The sequence below is a fragment of the Corythoichthys intestinalis genome, chromosome 13 (genome assembly GCF_030265065.1).
Source record: "Corythoichthys intestinalis isolate RoL2023-P3 chromosome 13, ASM3026506v1, whole genome shotgun sequence".
Taxonomy (NCBI): Eukaryota; Metazoa; Chordata; class Actinopteri; order Syngnathiformes; family Syngnathidae; genus Corythoichthys; species Corythoichthys intestinalis.
Window position 1 is genome coordinate 4937727 of NC_080407.1, and position 17524 is coordinate 4955250.

At 38.9% G+C, this 17524-nt stretch overlaps 1 protein-coding gene across 3 annotated transcripts in view; it reads right to left on the bottom strand.

Moving 5' to 3' along the window:
* The window catches only part of ano2b (anoctamin 2b), a 64641-nt gene that overhangs the window by 12970 nt on the left and 34147 nt on the right, over window positions 1–17524 (bottom strand). For 2 of the 3 annotated variants that reach the window (XM_057854405.1, XM_057854406.1), the window contains 12 exons: window positions 16760–16920; window positions 16560–16642; window positions 16404–16490; window positions 16097–16180; window positions 8813–8887; window positions 8499–8700; window positions 8322–8433; window positions 8200–8257; window positions 7991–8091; window positions 5347–5489; window positions 1693–1845; window positions 1274–1326 (listed from right to left, as the gene is read on the bottom strand). In XM_057854405.1, the coding sequence (XP_057710388.1) occupies window positions 1274–1326; window positions 1693–1845; window positions 5347–5489; window positions 7991–8091; window positions 8200–8257; window positions 8322–8433; window positions 8499–8700; window positions 8813–8887; window positions 16097–16180; window positions 16404–16490; window positions 16560–16642; window positions 16760–16920 (1312 nt within the window). The remainder of the gene's footprint in view (window positions 1–1273; window positions 1327–1692; window positions 1846–5346; window positions 5490–7990; window positions 8092–8199; window positions 8258–8321; window positions 8434–8498; window positions 8701–8812; window positions 8888–16096; window positions 16181–16403; window positions 16491–16559; window positions 16643–16759; window positions 16921–17524) is intronic. The other variant, XM_057854407.1, reaches the window with a different exon arrangement.

Below are 17524 nucleotides of genomic sequence, written 5' to 3' on the forward strand. Positions count from 1 at the left end.
AATAGTCTAATTTCCACCTATACTTGAAGCATCGGCCGTCACAGTCATCTTTCTTTTTGTTGTTGTTGTTGATTGTCTCCATTTTAGAAAATGGAAGTAATGGGTCACATGGGGTAATGTTGCTTAGCCCTTAAATACTTGACACATGACGCAGTTATCAGAGAATCACAAAATGTGGAAAATAAGGTCCTAATGAAACATATTTTTCAAATTTGTAAAAAGAAAAGTCAAAATGAATATGTTGTTATAAGCGCTCTAATATCTATAACCCATGCCAAATCATGTTTTTTTCTCATGGAACCAGCAGATGCATGTGTTGACTTGCAACCATCATTTTTTTTTTCAAAAAGAAATGTCAAAATTCTAAATTAGTCTCAAAATCATGAAATTTTAGGTGTATCAAATGTAATACATTTGGCAATAAAAGTGCTGCTGCCTTTTAGTGGGTAAATGAGGAGCAGCATTTCGTGTGTAAGCTACTTCATATGCTGGTTGCAGTACTGCTGACCAATTTATTAAGTCTGTGTGCGGGCCAGACGTTATTGATTTTATGACAGAGGCTGGGGGCCAGATGAAATTTGACCACGGGCCGCATTTGGCCCCCGGGCCGGACTTTGGACATGCCTGGTGTAAAGGAAAGAATGAATGGGGCCATGTATCGCGAGATTTTGAGCGAAATTCTCCTTCCATCAGCAAGGGCATTGAAGATGAGACGTGGCTGGGTCTTTCAGCATGACAACCCCATCAAAATTCTGCGAAGGGAGTTGAAAGTCCGTGTTGCCCAACGACAGCCCCAAAACATCACTGCTCTAGAGGAGATCTGCATGGAGGAATGGGCCAAAATACCAGCAACAGTGTGTGAAAAGCTTGTGAAGAGTTACAGAAAACGTTTGGCCTCCGTTATTGCCAACAAAGGGTACATAACAAAGTATTGTTGGTATTGAACAAATACTTATTTTCCACCATGATTTGCAAATAAATTCTTTAAAAATCAAACAATGTCATTTTCTGGGCTTTTTTTCCCACATTCTGTCTCTCAAGGTTGAGGTTTCCCCATGTTGACGATTACATGCCTCTCTAAAATTTTCAAGTGGGAGAACTTGCACAATTAGTGGTTGACTAAATACTTATTTGCCCCACTGTATGATCGACGTCCAGTCTGCTGTGAATTTAAATTAGTTTATCACTAGTAGACGTGCAATCCATTTGAACTGGGAGGATGGCAGAGATTTAACGTTTGATCCTAGAGTTAAAAGAAATTGCCTTTACTTACATTTATGATGACTGAGAATTTGCCCATGCCACTCAGTATGTTGTACCATATCCCTGTGGAAGAAAACAATGGTTAATGGAAAAATATATGAGGTTAATCCAGTAGAAAATGAAGAGCAAAAACAGTGCAGAGTTAATTTAATGTCGTAGCATCAAAAGTGTGAAATCTACTGTGACACACACACACACACACAGCCTTAAGCATCGACGAACCCTGACGAAATCGAAATCGGTCAAAGTTTAAGTGTCACATGACACATTATCCAAGACTAAAAAAAGGGGAATTTCAGAGAATTCAAAATTAGTCTGTTTTGTCAGAAAGATTACAAACCCAAAACCGCTATTTCCTAATTTTGCCGCCAGGATTTATTGTTGTAACAATGATAGCATGTCCTCCAAATCGGGATGATCCAGATTTACCGATATCTTTGGCGCGGACGGCGACCGGCCGTCGGAGCTCTGTGACAAACTTCTTGGCGTCCAGTCGGATCTCGATTACGTTGTTCAGCAAGGCGAAAAGGGGAGCTAGCGGGAACGAGGCCACGAAGAGCGAGACGAAGCCAAACTGGATTACTGCGGGAGAAAGTAAAAGAGAAAAAGATTGTTTGTGGTCCGGGAATTCACTTGGAGAGGTCTCGTAACAATCGGAATAGCGCTTTTGAGGATTCAGACTGGCTGTGAACGCGCCGGTAAAAGTACATCGTTACTGTACATAAGTACATTTTTGTGTATCTGTACTTTACTTGAGTACAAATATGAAGTGGTACTTTTTACTTCACTGTATTTTCCAGCATGTATCTCCACTTCTTTTCAAATTGTAACCAGAGTTACACGCTACTTTTGTTTGTTTTTCTCCCGTTTTAAATTGATAGTTTAGTTTTCATGCCTCCGGTGATATCGATGATCCCCGTGCAACTATAACGTAATTGAGCACAAGAGGCAACAACATGAGTACAAGTCAGATAAGTCAGGTGAACAAGGTATTGACTAATAGAAAACAACAGTGAGAGCAGCGCGCCTTCAGATCGGTGCTTGACACTCTTGTACAGTAGGTGGGGGTATGCATCTGATAGTTGCTTGCAATCCACCATTAATCAAATTTTTTTTTAGTTTTTTGAGCTTGTTAAGTTTCTGTTTACAGTGCAGTCAATGTTATTACTTGTTTTTTCCAGGCTGCACAGTTTTAAATACATAACACAATTTTGCATCAGGAGAAAATACTTTTGCACTTTTACTAAGTCATTTTTTGTATCCGTACCATTTAGAGCTGAAACGAATACTCAAGCAACTCGAGTAACTCGAGTTTAAAAACTGATCCGAGTAATTTAATTCACCTCGAGTAATCGTTTATTTTGATAGCTCTAAGCATCACGTTTTGCTCGGACTACTTTTAATGCGGGACAATGCTCTGATTTCACGTGTGTAGAGGAAGAAGTAAAAAAACGTACTGCAGCCGACACCCGCTACAAAAGACGCCGACGTTGCTAAAAACTAGCCCGCATGATGCTACGTTGGTAGCAGGTAGCGTCTGATGCGTCTCATAGAGATCACATGTATGTTGAACTAGATGCGAAATGACAGAGTCAGCAGCGGTAGTAAACAGCCGCCATCTTAAGGCAGTAGAGCGCTAAGCGCGAATAAATAAGATTAACGTTACTGTCACTAGCTCACGTAACATTAGCCCTGCGGAGGGCTAGGTTTCTATTAATTATGACCACTGTCGATGCGTGGCTAACGTGCCTTACATACAGGCTTTAACATAACAGCGTTGTGGAGTGATGAGGGTGTAAAATAAATACTTAATAATGCTAACTATCAATTTTAGCTCAGTAGCCATTGCTGGATAAAACACCAAGTAGCACTGGTCCCTAATGTGCTCCAATACAGCCTGTATCATACATTTATTTTGAACACTGCAAAAACTCAAAATCCTATCAGGACTTACAGTTTAGACTAACTTAAAACTTAACTAGAACTTAAAAATAGCTTGACACTTAAGATGTCCCGATCGATCGGGATGGGGTCCGATCACGTCATTTTCAAAGTATCGGAATCGGCAAAAAAAGATCAGACATGCCTTTTTTTTGTATGTATATATATATATATATATATATATATATATATATATATATATATTAATTAAATCGTTTTCTAGTTGTATTTAACGTTACAGACAAATTGTCTTACACTCATCTAGAGTCTTTCGTTTTGGCTTAAAGTAGGGCTATCAAATTTATCGCGTTAATGGGGGTAATTAATTTTTAAAAAATTAATCACGTTAAAATATTTAACGCAATTAACGCATGCGCTGCACGACCCACTCACGCATTGTCGCGTTCAATCTATAATGGCGCCGTTTTACCTATATATAGAGCTAAAAGGCAGCGTAAAATGAGTAGAGTGAATTTTGGCAGCCTTTGGAGCCTTTTCAGTTGGCTAAAGCCTTATAATCCCTCTCTCAACAATTAGACATATCGTGGGAAGCAAAGTGGGGAAGAAAGGTAGTAGTTGATCTTTTTCTTAACACCCTATGTTATTTCCCAACGCAGAGAAGATATATCAATTGGTACCACCACGCACAGTCATGGTTGCACTTCCCATCATGCATTTGGGCATGGCTACAGTATAATTTACTGAAAGCTCAACAAATACACTAGATGGCAATATTTAGTCACAATATTCAAAGTCACATTTATCCTTTAAGAATTACAAGCCTTTCTATCCGTGGCTCCCTCTCACAGAAAGAATGTTAATAATGTAAATGCCATCTTGAGGATTTATTGTCATAATAGTCATAATCAGTACTTATGTACAGTATGTTGAATGTATATATTTGTCCGAGTTTTATTCATTTATTCATTTTATTCATTTTTTTCTTAATGCATTGCCAAAATGTATATGATCGGGAAAAATTATCGGGAATGATTGGAATTGAATTGGGAGCAAAAAAAAAAAGCAATCGGATCGGGAAAAATCGGGATCGGCAGATAATCAAACTAAAACGATCAGGATCGGATCGGGAGCAAAAAAACATGATCGGAACAACCCTCCTTGACACAAACAGAAATTCAATTGAAACGTGGGAAAAAATCCTAACTTTTAAGTGATGTGTGTTATCAAGTGTAATGGCATTTTTAGGTAAGAAATATATACATATATATATATATTTTTAATAAGATCTAAAAGTTTTTCTCGTGAAAGCAGTGAATTAGTCTTTTTTTTTATTCTAGTTACATCTGAGATGCAATTGTTGGCTGTTTTCAACAATGTACATCGAAAATAAAGACATTGATTGACTGAAAATGGTTCAATATTAGATGAAATGTCTTGTTTTCTCATGTATATTCATAATTGCTCTTCATCTAAAAATATATATGTTTTATCCCATTACTCGATTAATCCATAGAATTTTCAGTCGATTACTCGATTACTAAAATATTCGATAGCTGCAGCCCTAGTACTATTACTTAAGTTTTTTTTTAAAAAGTGACTACTTCATCCACCACTGCAGTTTGGTTAATAAAGACATTTTTTTAATCAATGAAGTCTTTCTGTGGAGAATCTTTTTACTTAAATATCCCATCATAGGACATTGGCACCTGCAGGTTATGGTCAGGTGTGGCGTATATGTATATTTTGCTTAATAGTCAAGTGCACTTTATACTACGGAATTTACAATATATAAAGATGAAATGTGTAATTAATGAAAGCACAACTCAAAACGGAACAACTTTAAAAAAGGAACATTCCCTTATGTAATCTCACATAAAAAAAGAACTCATTGTGTAATTTTGCTGCTGTAAATTTGCTGTTCACTCCTGATATTTTAACAAGCGCTCTAGTATTCAATTTGTGTATTTTTTTTCTTTAATCCGATTTATAGATGACTTTAAAAAGACAGGACAAGCTGGTCCGTGTGGTGGAATTTAATCAGCGTGTGAAGGGGGATTTCCCGGCGGCTCAGGACTCCACGCAGCCAAACAAAGAGACATGAGTGCTAGAGGGTGAGCTTAGCGCCTCGCTTCACCACCTGAGCTGAGGTCGTTTGCGTCGCGTTTGTGTGGATGTGCTCACTCATTTCCATGTATTCCGGCGTGAGGCCTTCAAAGGGAGCGAGGGCGTAGTCCAGGTTCCACTGCTGGGGAGGCCTCTCCTCTTCCTCCTCCTTCTCGGCGCCTCCTTTATCCTTCAGCGTACGCACCAGCTTCTTCAACTTCCTGTCGGGACGGAAATTTATGTTAACAATGTTACATAGACGACGTGGAAGGAAGCGATTACACTGCTGGCCGAAAGTATGGGCACCCCTGCAATTCTGTCAGATAATGCTCAATTCATCCCAGAAAATGATTGCAATTACAAATGCTTTGGTAGTAATATCTTCATTTATTTTGCTTGCGATGAAAAACACACAAAAGGGAATAGGAAAAAAAAAATAAATCATTTTACACAAAACTCTAAAAATGGGCCGGACAAGAGTATTGGCACCCTTTGAAAAATCAAGTGATGCTTCTTTAATTTGTGTAATTTACAGCACCTGTTACTTACCTGTGGCACATAACAGGTGGTGGCAATAACTAAATCGAGAGACAGCGAGAACAAAAAGTGGTATTTGCCATGTGGCAAAAAGTTTTTGCTATGTGGCATTTTTTTTGCCATGTGGCAAAATGTTTTTGCCATGTGGCATTTTTTTTTGCCATGTGGCATTTTTTTTGCCACATGGCAAAATGTTTTTGCCATGTGGCAAAATGTTTTTGCCATGTGGCAAAATTTTATGCCATGTGGCTTTTTTTTTGCAATGTGGCAAATATTTTTTGCCATGTGGCATAATGTTTTTGCCACATGGCAAAAAAAAAAAAAAATGCTACATGGCAAAAAAAATGCCACATGGCAAAAATTTTTTGCCACATGGCAAAAACATTTTGCCACGTTGCAAAAAAAAATGCCACATGGCAAAAACGTTTTGCCGCATGGCAAAAAAAAAATGCAATATGGCAAAAACATTTTGCCACATGGCAAAAACATTTTGCCACGTGGCAAAAAAAATGCCCCCCAAAAAATTTTTATGCCATGTGCCTTTTTTTTTTTTTTTTTTTTTTGCAATGTGGCAAATATTTTTTGCCATGTGGCATAATGTTTTTGACACATGGCAAAAAAAAAATGCTACATGGCAAAAAAAATGCCACATGGCAAAATTTTTTTGCCACATGGCAAAAACATTCTGCCACATGGCAAAAAAAAAAATGACACATGGCAAAAAAATTTTGCCACATGCTACATGGCAAAAACATTCTGCCACATGGTAAAAAAAATGCCACATGGCAAAAAATTTTTGCCACATGGCAAAAAACACTTTTGGTTTTCGGCCCTGCTGACTAAATCACAGTTGCAGCTAGTTAAAATGGATTAAAGTTGACTCAATCTCTTTCCTGTGTCCTTGTGTGTACCACATTGAGCATGGAGAGAAGAAAGAAGACCGAAGAACTGTCTGAGGATTTGAGAAGCAAAATTACTAGGAAGCATGGGCAATCTCAAAGCTATAAGTCCATCTCCCAAGACCTGAATATCCCTATGTCTACCGTGTGCAGTGTCATCAATAAGTGTAAAGCCCATGGCACTGTGGCTAACCTTCCAAGATGTGGACATAAAGGAAAAATTGACGAGAGATTTCAACGAAAGATTGTGCGGATGGTGGATAAAAAACCTTGCCTAACATCCAAACAAGATCAAGCTGTCCTGCAGTCCGAGGGTACAACGGTGTCAACCCGTACTATCTGTCGGCGTCTGAATGAAAAGGGACTCTACGGTTGGATACCCAGGAAGACACCACTTCTGACCCAGAGACATAAAAAAGCCAGGCTGGAGTTTGCCAAAACCTACCTGAGAAAGCCAAAAACGTTTTGGAAGAATGTTCTAAGGTCAGATGAGACAAAAGTAGAGCTTTTTGGGAAAAGGCATCAACATAGAGTTTACGTGGAAAAAAAACGAGGCCTTCAAAGAAAAGAACACGGTCCCCACAGTCAAAAATGGCGAAGGTTCCCTGATGTTTTGGGGTTGCTTTGCTCCCTCTGGCACTGGACTGCTTGACCGTGTGCATGGCATTATGAAGTTTGAAGACTAACAACAAATTTTGCAGCATAATGTAGGGCCCATTGTGAGAAAGCTGGGTGTCCCTCAGAGGGTCTTCCAGCAGGACAATAACCCAAAACACACTTCAAAAAGCACTAGGAAATGGTTTGAGAGAAAGCACTGGAGACCTCTAAAGTGGCCATGCAGCAATGAGTCCAGACGTGAATCCCATAGAACACCTGTGGCGAGATCAGAAAATGGCAACCTTCAAATCTCAGAGAACTGGAGCAGTTGGCCAAAAAAGAATGGTCTAAAATTCCAGCAGAGCATTGTAAGAAAACTCATTGATGGATACCGGAAGCGGTGGTTCGCAGTTATTTTGTCTAAAGGTTGTGCCACCAAGTATTAGGCTGAGGGTGGCAATATTTTTGTCCGGCCCACTTTTGGAGTTTTGTGTAAAATGATGATGATTTAATTTTCTTTCTCATTCTCTTTTGCGTTGTTCATTGCAAGCAAAATAAATGAATATATTACTACCAAAGCATTTGGAATTGCAGTCATTTTCTGGGAGAAACTGAGCGTTATCTGACAGAATTGCAGGAATGCCAATACTTTTGGCCAGCATTGTATGTGAGAAATGCGTCCTACTTACGGGATGCCGATCTCAAATATGTTGTTCTGGATGAGTTGCTTCCCAAGCATGATGATGCTGAGCTGGATGCACAACTCAATGAGGCAGCCACCTGGTGCACACTAAAGGGAACACACACGCAATTTTAGTTTGCGTATTCTTGATCAGGTGCTGCAAAAACAATCTGCCATTAATCAAAAGAATTCTACGTTGTCGTTAAAAACGCTCACCTCTTCCATTCGATAATCGTTAAAGACGTACACGTAACTTCCCGGTCGACCTGCAAACCTAACGTATGCAAAAATTCGTTTGACTATTTGCAAACACGGGATGGCGGAATCGGACGACATACCTTCCCTTGAAAAAAGCCACGTAAAAAATGGGCGCGTACGCGTTCATGAATTTGAGCAAAAAGGCCTTGAGGATAAGGCGCTCTTCAAAGTTGGTCTCCGTTTTGGGAATCTCTGGAAAACAGGGAATGAAGTGAATGATAGATGTCGTTTCATGCAGGAATCCGGGTTTGAAATACCTAACTCGGTCAGCCAAACCGCCACGGCGCCGTAAATTTCATCCAGGATGAGAATAACCACCAGATTGATGATGACTGCCGTAGCTGTCACTGTCACGCGCACGTTGGACTTTGTCTCCGGGTCAGGGCTCATTGCCATTAACGCAGACACTGTAATGCGGTAGATGATGACGCCGAAAACGGCTGAAAAGGTCAATCCGAACTGTAGACAAAGAAATATAATTCATAAAATGTAAGCTCATGAACTGGTACGAATGAAGTGGACATAAATCGCTGTCAATGGCAGGCAGGGAGTTAAGTATGAGTACACTCACCATAAACAAAATGGAGGAAACATTAATGCAATATCCAGGAAGGCGGTCTTTCCAGGTTAACTTCTCAATGGCAACCTACCAAGAATGATTATAGATATTGTATTAATTTACACAGGTACAAAGTTTAGAAACTTCCACTTAAAATGTCAGGTTTTTATCAACAACCCTTGTTGTCTTGGAAGTTATGTCACTCCCATAACCTTTCCCCACACAAATCTATTATTTGGAATAACGAGTATTTAACAAGACGGAACAATTCACTCTTCATGCAACATTGGATTGATAAGAACATTATATACTTGAAAGATTTATTTAAAGGTAATGGACAGCTTCTTTCTTATGACGAATTTCTCATACAAAAATGATTTCCCATTAAATTTAAAGAATTTCATTCTGTAATTAACTCCATCCCCAGTGGAATATTAGAATTACTAAAAGATTATAAATGTCAGAATGAGCAACCTGTTAATGAGAATATCCTTTACTTAAATGGTATAGAGCTTTTGAGCAAAAACTGTACAAACAAACATATAAAGGAATCTTTTTGTAGAAATAGAAAAATTGTCCCTCGAGGGAAATTCTCCTGGAATGCGCAGTTTGATCGTATTAAATGGAGAGAGGCATGGCTTGTTCCTTTTAAACTTTTTGTTTCTAACAAAGTAAGGGAATTCGTTTGAAGATTTTGCATAAAATATACCCAACTAATGTGTACTTGTCCCGTTTTAAGGATGTTGACAACAAATGCACATTTTGTAAGACTGAGCCTGAAAGTATACCTCATTTGTTTTATGGTTGCCCCATGATTGCAAAGTTTTGGACTCATCGAGTCAATTCGATTCGATTCGAAACTATATTTTATTGCATACTAGACAAAAGGTTGCATTGGAAGGAAAAACAATTATTACTGTATTTGAATCCAAAGATAAAAATATATACACAATATTGAATATTTATATATTGTTGGGGAAATATATTCATAAATCGAAATTTCAAAATGTAAATCCAAGTTTTAAATTATTTTTGGTTGAAATTGAACCGTATTTCACATCACTTAATATAATACAGAATACAAAATGCAAGTCTGTGCTAGAATCTTACGCGAAATTGTTTGGTATATGACTTCTTTTTTTTTTTTTTTAATGTACAAATTATTTTTGTGTGTCTTACTAAGTGAGAGGAAATATTGTTGATAAGGATTTTTTTAATAGGTGAACTGTTTTTTTCTGAATTACTGTTGTTTGATATGTATGTTTTTATGTATGGATGTATGTTTATTGTTCAATGAAAAAAAAAAAAAAATTTTACACAGGCGATTGGTGTACTCATTGGAAACTCAATGGCTCCATCTAGTGTCCAAAATATCTCAATGTATGTTTTCCTCTCAGGCTTCCCTAATTAAATACTACTACTACGACTACAACTAATATTAATGTTAAAATGCTATCAAATGAAATAACGCAATTCCATCATTTCTGATCCAACAGCACATTACTTTTCCTAAAATCAAACACGTGTGAAGACAGACGTGTGTCATCATAGTGATGGTCACTAATAGGGGTGTGACAAATCGTTTTTAAAAAAGTGTCAATGTCTAAACAAAAAAATAAAAGGGAACCAACAAATTGCTACCAAAATCTTCCACCATAATAGTGTCTCAGTTAACTCTAAGGCTGCGGTGACGGTGCACGACGCTGAATCCATTTAGACTGGGAACGTTCGTTTATTCGAAACTAGAGCATTTACAGTCATTCTGTCCGATTTTCAGGGCATTTACAAGTCATTTCCTTTTGAGTTTGAGTCACTGCCTATTAATTTGGGGGATTCCCAGGTCATTTCCTGTTCTGTAACTCAAAATAAACAGGAAGTGACCCGTAAAATACCCTAAAATCAACAGGAAGTAACTGAAAATCAACAGGTAAATAACCTTAAATAGCCCAAAATGACCTCATTGCCTGGAATTGGCTGCCACTGACAGCCATAGACGTTCAATCCGTTTGAAGTGGGAGGGATGGCAGCGAATGAACGAATGTTCATTCGCTGCCACCCTCCCACTTCGAATGGATTGGACGTCTACTAGTGCTAAACATATTCCTATTCACAGCAGAAGCTTGTTTTTCTGTTCATTAGTTGTTTGTAGAATATTCTAGAATGATTTCCTGACCAATGTATTGATAATCATTGTATCGTCAGATCATCGTTATCGTGAGCTTTCTATCGCAAATCGTATCGTATCGTGAGGTACCAAGAGGTTCCCACTCCTAGTCACTAATCTTACCTCCGGCTTCCTGCCCAACACGCTTCACTCCCACTCAGCCACCCTCCCTTTTTCTCACTACTTGATTTTTTTGTCTTTGTTTGATCCTTTTTGTTATTTATTTTTTCAAATTTCTTTTTTCAACCTGTCACTAAAATACACCACTGAAGACAGGCCCGGATCTAGGTTTACCCACCAGAGTGGGCACTAAGAAATCTTGAGGGGGCACACCCAATGCAGGCTTTTTTTTAACCCTCTGCATTTCTCCGGGCTTGGGACTGGCGCAAGTTGGACACTGGCTTGTGTCCCGTTGAGGCTGCATTAATTTTTGGGGGGTATATTTATTTGTTCATTTATTTATTTCATCTATCTACTTATTCTCAAAGTCGGCGTAATGTCAAGATGACGTCCTCTCGCATAGCAACGTGTCGCCATTTTGAGATGGGGGCACGCACAGGTAAACATCCGTCGACAAACGTCTGAAATTCATATATTTTAACTGTGTTTTGCGTCTTTTTTTTCCATAAAAACGACTTAAACATGACAAATCATTATCACGAGTCACTGCCGACAGACGCGAGGAGGAAATACAACTTAAAATTAGCGTGTATTGCCCTGCAGATCTGCCCATACAAAGTCGCAGCTGATAGCCGGATAAACAATCCAAAGGAATTGCCTGCAGTGGAGTTCGGAAACATCTACAACTACCTCATAAAGTCACCCAGTAAGTTGACCTTTATCAATTACGTGGAATATGTAATGTGTTGAACTAAGAAAACTGGTAGTATATACGGAGTGATTAGTTCTGCCGTAACCGGTAATTCGCCTCCAAGCGTTATTTAGTCGTGAACACGTCACGGCAAAATAACCAATTCCCACCAGGCCTATAATATACCGATTGACCGATCAGAGCAGTTCACGGCAAAAGAAAAATAACGCTTTGCGAGTTGTCGGTTACGGTAATAATAACCACTGCCTAGTGCAGGGGTCCCCAAACTACGGCCCGCGGGCCGGATACGACCCGTCTCCACATTTAGTCCGGCCCCCGGAATTATATTATATTATATTATATTATATCATATTATATTATATTATATCATATTATATTATATTATATTTTGAGCTGTAAAACGATTAAAATTTTAATCGAGTTAATCATAGCTTAAAAATTAATTATTCGTAATTCATTGCAATTCAAACCATCTATAAAATATGCCATATTTTTCTGTAAATTATTATTGGAATGGAAAGATAAGACACAAGATGGATATATACATTCAATATACTGTACATAAGGACTGTATTTGTTTATTATAACAATAAATCAACAAGATGGCATTAACTTTAACAACATTCTGTTAAAGCGATTCATGGATAGAAAGACTTGTAGTTCGTAAAAGATCAATGTTAGTACAAGTTACATAAATTTTATATTAAAACCCCTCATAATGTTTTTGTTTTAATAAAATTTGTAAAATTTTCAAACAAAAAATAAACTAGTAGCTCGCCATTAGTGATGTCAATAATTACACAATGCTCATGGTGCTGAAACCCATAAAATCAGTCGCACCCAAGCGCCAGCAGAGGGTGACAAAACACCAAAAAACACAAGTAACAAACGGACATGACACTGTGCTGTCATTTTCATCTCTTTGAGCGGGGCATGTGCGTTAAATGCGTCAAATATTTTAACGTGATTAATTTTAAAAAATTAATTACCGCCCGTTAACGCGATAATTTTGACAGCCTTATATATTATATTATTATTATATTATATTATTATTTTATTTACTTTTGTTCCATGAAGAATTCAGAAAGGGTTATTTGATTGTGGCTTTCTCAAAAACAATAAATTTTTACATTTAGGCACTCCTGCAATCATCACACTTTTTCTGTTACAAACTGACCCGGCCCCTCATCAGAGAAGGAAAAAGTTATGTGGCCCTCACAGGAAAACGTTTGGGTACCCCTGGCCTAGTGTATTGAATCCTAGCAGCTAATTGGGGCAAAAAAAAAAAAAAAAAAATCAATTAAAGTTTACTCAACAGTAATAAAATGTCGGCTGCAAACGTAAATCTGCCTGGATTTAGGTTCCCACTGGCGAGAATGGTCCACGGAACCGTCTTCTTTTACTGTTCCTCGATTGATTGCTTTCAGCCATTTGCTTGTCCTTTTCTTCTCACGAGGAAGAATGAAGAACTTCAAATGCGGCTCCGAACTCTTCCTTGTGTTACGACCCGCAAAACGGCAACTTTTAGTCATTCCGACGGAAAAAAAGACCGCAAATAAGACAAAAGTTCAACGTGTTTGTACTACAATGCACGACAGAGCAACTGCTTGTGATTCGTGTTTTGCCCCCATTTCAATATGGTGACGCTTTGTTGTGGCTGGTGAGGTCATTAATGCCCGGATGTCCGACTGCGAGAATGTGTCTAGAAGAGAGAGAGGAAGCGCGCGAATAACAAACGAGGTTGGAAAAACAGCTTGTTTTGGCGACTGCTTGTTCGGCGTGGTTGCGGCCAACAGTAACTGTTAATCCTGCATTAAAAAAGTAGGTGAGACCAACTCTCCATGCGTTCTCTATATCCAGTGCGACGCTACAATAGATATTCCGGACATTTTGATTGGGTGGACACTAGATCGATCGGGTCCGATCACGTCATTTTCAAAGTTTCGGAATCGGCAAAAAAATATCGGACATGCCTTTTTTTAATACATATATTTTTTAAATTAAATCGTTTTCTAATTGTATTTTACGTTACAGACATAATATGTTACACTCATCCAGAGTCTTTAGTTTAGGCTTAAGGTAGGGTTATCAAGTTTGTCCCAATAACGGCGGTAATAAATTTTTTAAAAAATGTATCACGTTAAAATATTTAATGCAATTAATGCATGCGCTGCACGATCCACTCACGCTCAATCTGTAATGGCGCCGTTTTACTTATATAGAGAGATAAAAGGCAGCGTAACATGAGTAGAGTAAATTTTGGCAGCCTTTGGAGCCTTGTTTTAATTGGCTAAAGCCTTACAATCCCCCTCTCAACAATTAGAAAGGTCGTGGGAAGCAGTGTGGGGAAGAAGAGTAGTAGTTGATCTTTTTCTTAACACCCTATTTTATTTCCAACGCAGAGAAGATATATCAATTGGTAGCACTACACACAGTCATGGTTCCACTTCCCATCATGCATTTGGGCATAGCTACAGTATCATTTACTGAAAGCTCAACAAATACACTAGATGGTAATATTTAGTCACAATATACAAAGTCACATTTCTCCTTTAAGAATTACAAGTCTTTCTATCCGTGGATCCCTCTCACAGAAAGAATGTTAATAATGTAAATGTCATCTTGAGGATTTATTGTCATCATAAACAAATACAGTACTTATGTACTGTATGTTGAATGTATATATTCGTCTGGGTTTTATTCATTTTTTTCTTAATGCATTGCCAAAATATATATGATCGGGAAAAATTATCGGGAATGATTGGAATTGGATCGGGAGCAAAAAAAAGCAATCGGATCGTGAAATATCGGGATCGGCAGATACTCAAACTAAAACGATCGGAATCGGATCGGTAGCAAAAAAAAAACATGATCGGAACAACCCTAGTGGACACGACTCACGTCTGGGTGGGCCGTGCCCACCCCGGCCATCCCATACATCCGGCCCTGATTGGAGAACACATTCAGAAAATTCATCAGGTATCCTAGCCATTATGACACTTGTTTACATGCTGTCCCCTACTGGCTAAGATTGAGACACTAATTTGTTTGGACGTGAGATGTGAAGTGTGTGCTACTGCTTCCTCCATTCATATATGTCGCTTCATGTCATTCTAATTGGCTGGCGTAAAGGCTTCATTTCACGTAGGTTGAGCGGAACGGTGACGCAGGACTTCCACGACAGCATCTTTTTGGCATGGAATGTTGTCCCCAAAAAATTAAATAAATAAAAAGGGCGAGAATAACTTCCCGGGTCGTGCCGACCGGTTGGAAGAGCATCAGAAACATCTCGGATGAAAAGTGACACAAGTGGGTCATGTTATATAAAGCAGCTGCTCTATTTGCTTTTATTAGTGCGGAGACCTTGAAGACGCTGTTTAGTTCGGCGGCGAGCCAGTCAGGCAAGTCAATAGGAGGGATGACAGTGAGACAAACAGACAACCGTTCACACACATTCATGCACAGAGACAGCCCACTCCTGAGCGGAATTGGATTTAAAAATACACTTGACAAAAAAGATATATATACAGTGATCCGTCGCTACTTTGCGGCGCAACTTTCGAGTCGTCTGTGTATCGCGGATTTTGCAAAAAACTTGTGATAAAAGAGTTCTAAAAATATATTGATGGGGTGTCCAGGGGTGTCCAAACTTTTTGCAAAGGGGGCCAGATTTGGCGCGGTAAAAATGTGGGGGGCCGACCTTTACGTAGAACAATATATTTAAGCAAAAATTTGCAAGCCATTCAGTGCGTCACATTTGCTTGATTATTTTTCTAATGAATAATTTCAACAATCTCGCAACTAGCCTTTGTGGCGTTCTCTTTCGACTCTCGGGCTCCTGTGAAATACTACTGCTATAAAATCAAACTAGCTTCAAGTTGCTTCAATTTCTCGCTGCGTATCTTCCCTGTAATCGTACATGTCAGTGTGTCTTGTTTGGTAATATCGCCTCATTGAAATCTTTAAAAACAGCTACTGTCTCTTTGCAAATGAGGCAAGACACAGTTGTTGCATATTTTAGTGAAGAAATAGTCCAATTTCCATCTATTCTTGAAGCGTCGGCCGTCACAGTCAATTTTTTGTTGTTGATTGTCGCCATTTTAGAAAATTGGAAGTAGAGGGTCAAAATGTAATCTACAAGAGGACTATGTTGATATCATCAGGTTTGATATCATTCAGACTCACATAAATACCTTAAAGCGCAGAAGCCAGAAGATGGAACAGGAAGAGAAGAACAGATAGCCCTTAGCATGCTGGAAGAGAAATAAAAGGGAAACAGGGAGGTAGGAAGGGGGGTTACCGGTGTTCCTGCAGCCATTGCTAAAAGTAGGTTTCTCCTCCATCTGTCCTTCCCTGTCACTGTCCCATCCTCTTGCTTCACTGGCTGCAGGACAGAAGGACAGGTTACACAAACACACGATGTTGGAAACACAAGGGATTTGTTTGGCGCCAGCATTTTGGGGATGGCGCATTACCATATAAATGAATTCATATGTCTGCACTGTCACTGTGACAGTGTATGTGGACCAACAAGGGAATGACTGACCCGATTTAGAGAAAATCTAGATCATTCCCAAGGTTCCTCTCAAAATTCCACCCATTCCTACCTGATTCTTTTTCTTTTTTTTCTTCTTTTTCTGCTTCCGCTGCCTCTTCTGAAGAAGAATGGTTTCATATTTTGGTCGTGGATGTTCCTGTGGTTAAAAAGACGGAATTATCATCATCTTTTTGGCACACGCGCCGCATGCCGTTTACGGCTCTACCTCGTCATCCTCGATGCCAGTTAAATCCCAGCTGAAGCTCAAACTGATCTGGCGACGCTTCCAGTGCTCCAGGAACAACACGGCTAAAATAAGAGTTTTGAATGCCTCACAAATATGCCTTAAAAAAACAGTTTGTATTTTATTTATTTCTCTTTGGATGCCACGGATGGCGAATGTGGAATGTGTTTTTGCACGCTTACCCCACAGCGACATGAAGATGGCGAAGAAGACAGTGGCGGGGTTGTCGAAGAGGTGCGAGGCTCTGGCCGTGCCGCAGGCCGTGCTTAGCCGCCAGAAGTCGCAGGCTCCGTCGCAGAGAGGACACATTGTGAAATTAAGACGCTCGTCACACATTTCTAGGCTTGGGAGGAGAAAAAAAAAAATGCAAAATTTGGTCCAAATCCTAGAGCTGCATGGTTTTGGGGCCTCTTTTTATTGTTGGGTTTGAAGTGCTTTGCAATACTGTATTTAAGAAAAATGCACCCAGGCAGAGAATGAAAAGTGGTATTTGGTATGTAGCAAAATGGATTTTGCCATGTAGCAAAATCGATTTTGCTAAGTGGCAATTTTTTTTGCCATGTAATGCCATGCTGTAATAGTAAGTGTATGGTAAAAAATCACAGCCACACATGTTTTTCTGCCATTTAATATGAATGAAAAATATGGACGTGCATGGCCTGCTAAAATGCCATATACAAAAAAAAAAAAAAAAAAAAAAAATGCCACATACCAAAACAAATAAAGCCACATACCAAAATCCATGTCGCCACATACCCCCCAAAAAATGCCACATGGCAAAATCAATTTAATCCACATGGCAAAAAAAATGCCACATGGCAAAATCCATTTTGCCACATGTCAAAACAATGCCACATGGCAAAATCAATTTTGTCACGTGGCAAAAAAATGCCACATGGCAAAATTCATTTTGCTACATGGCAAAAAAAAAAAAAGTCACATGGCAA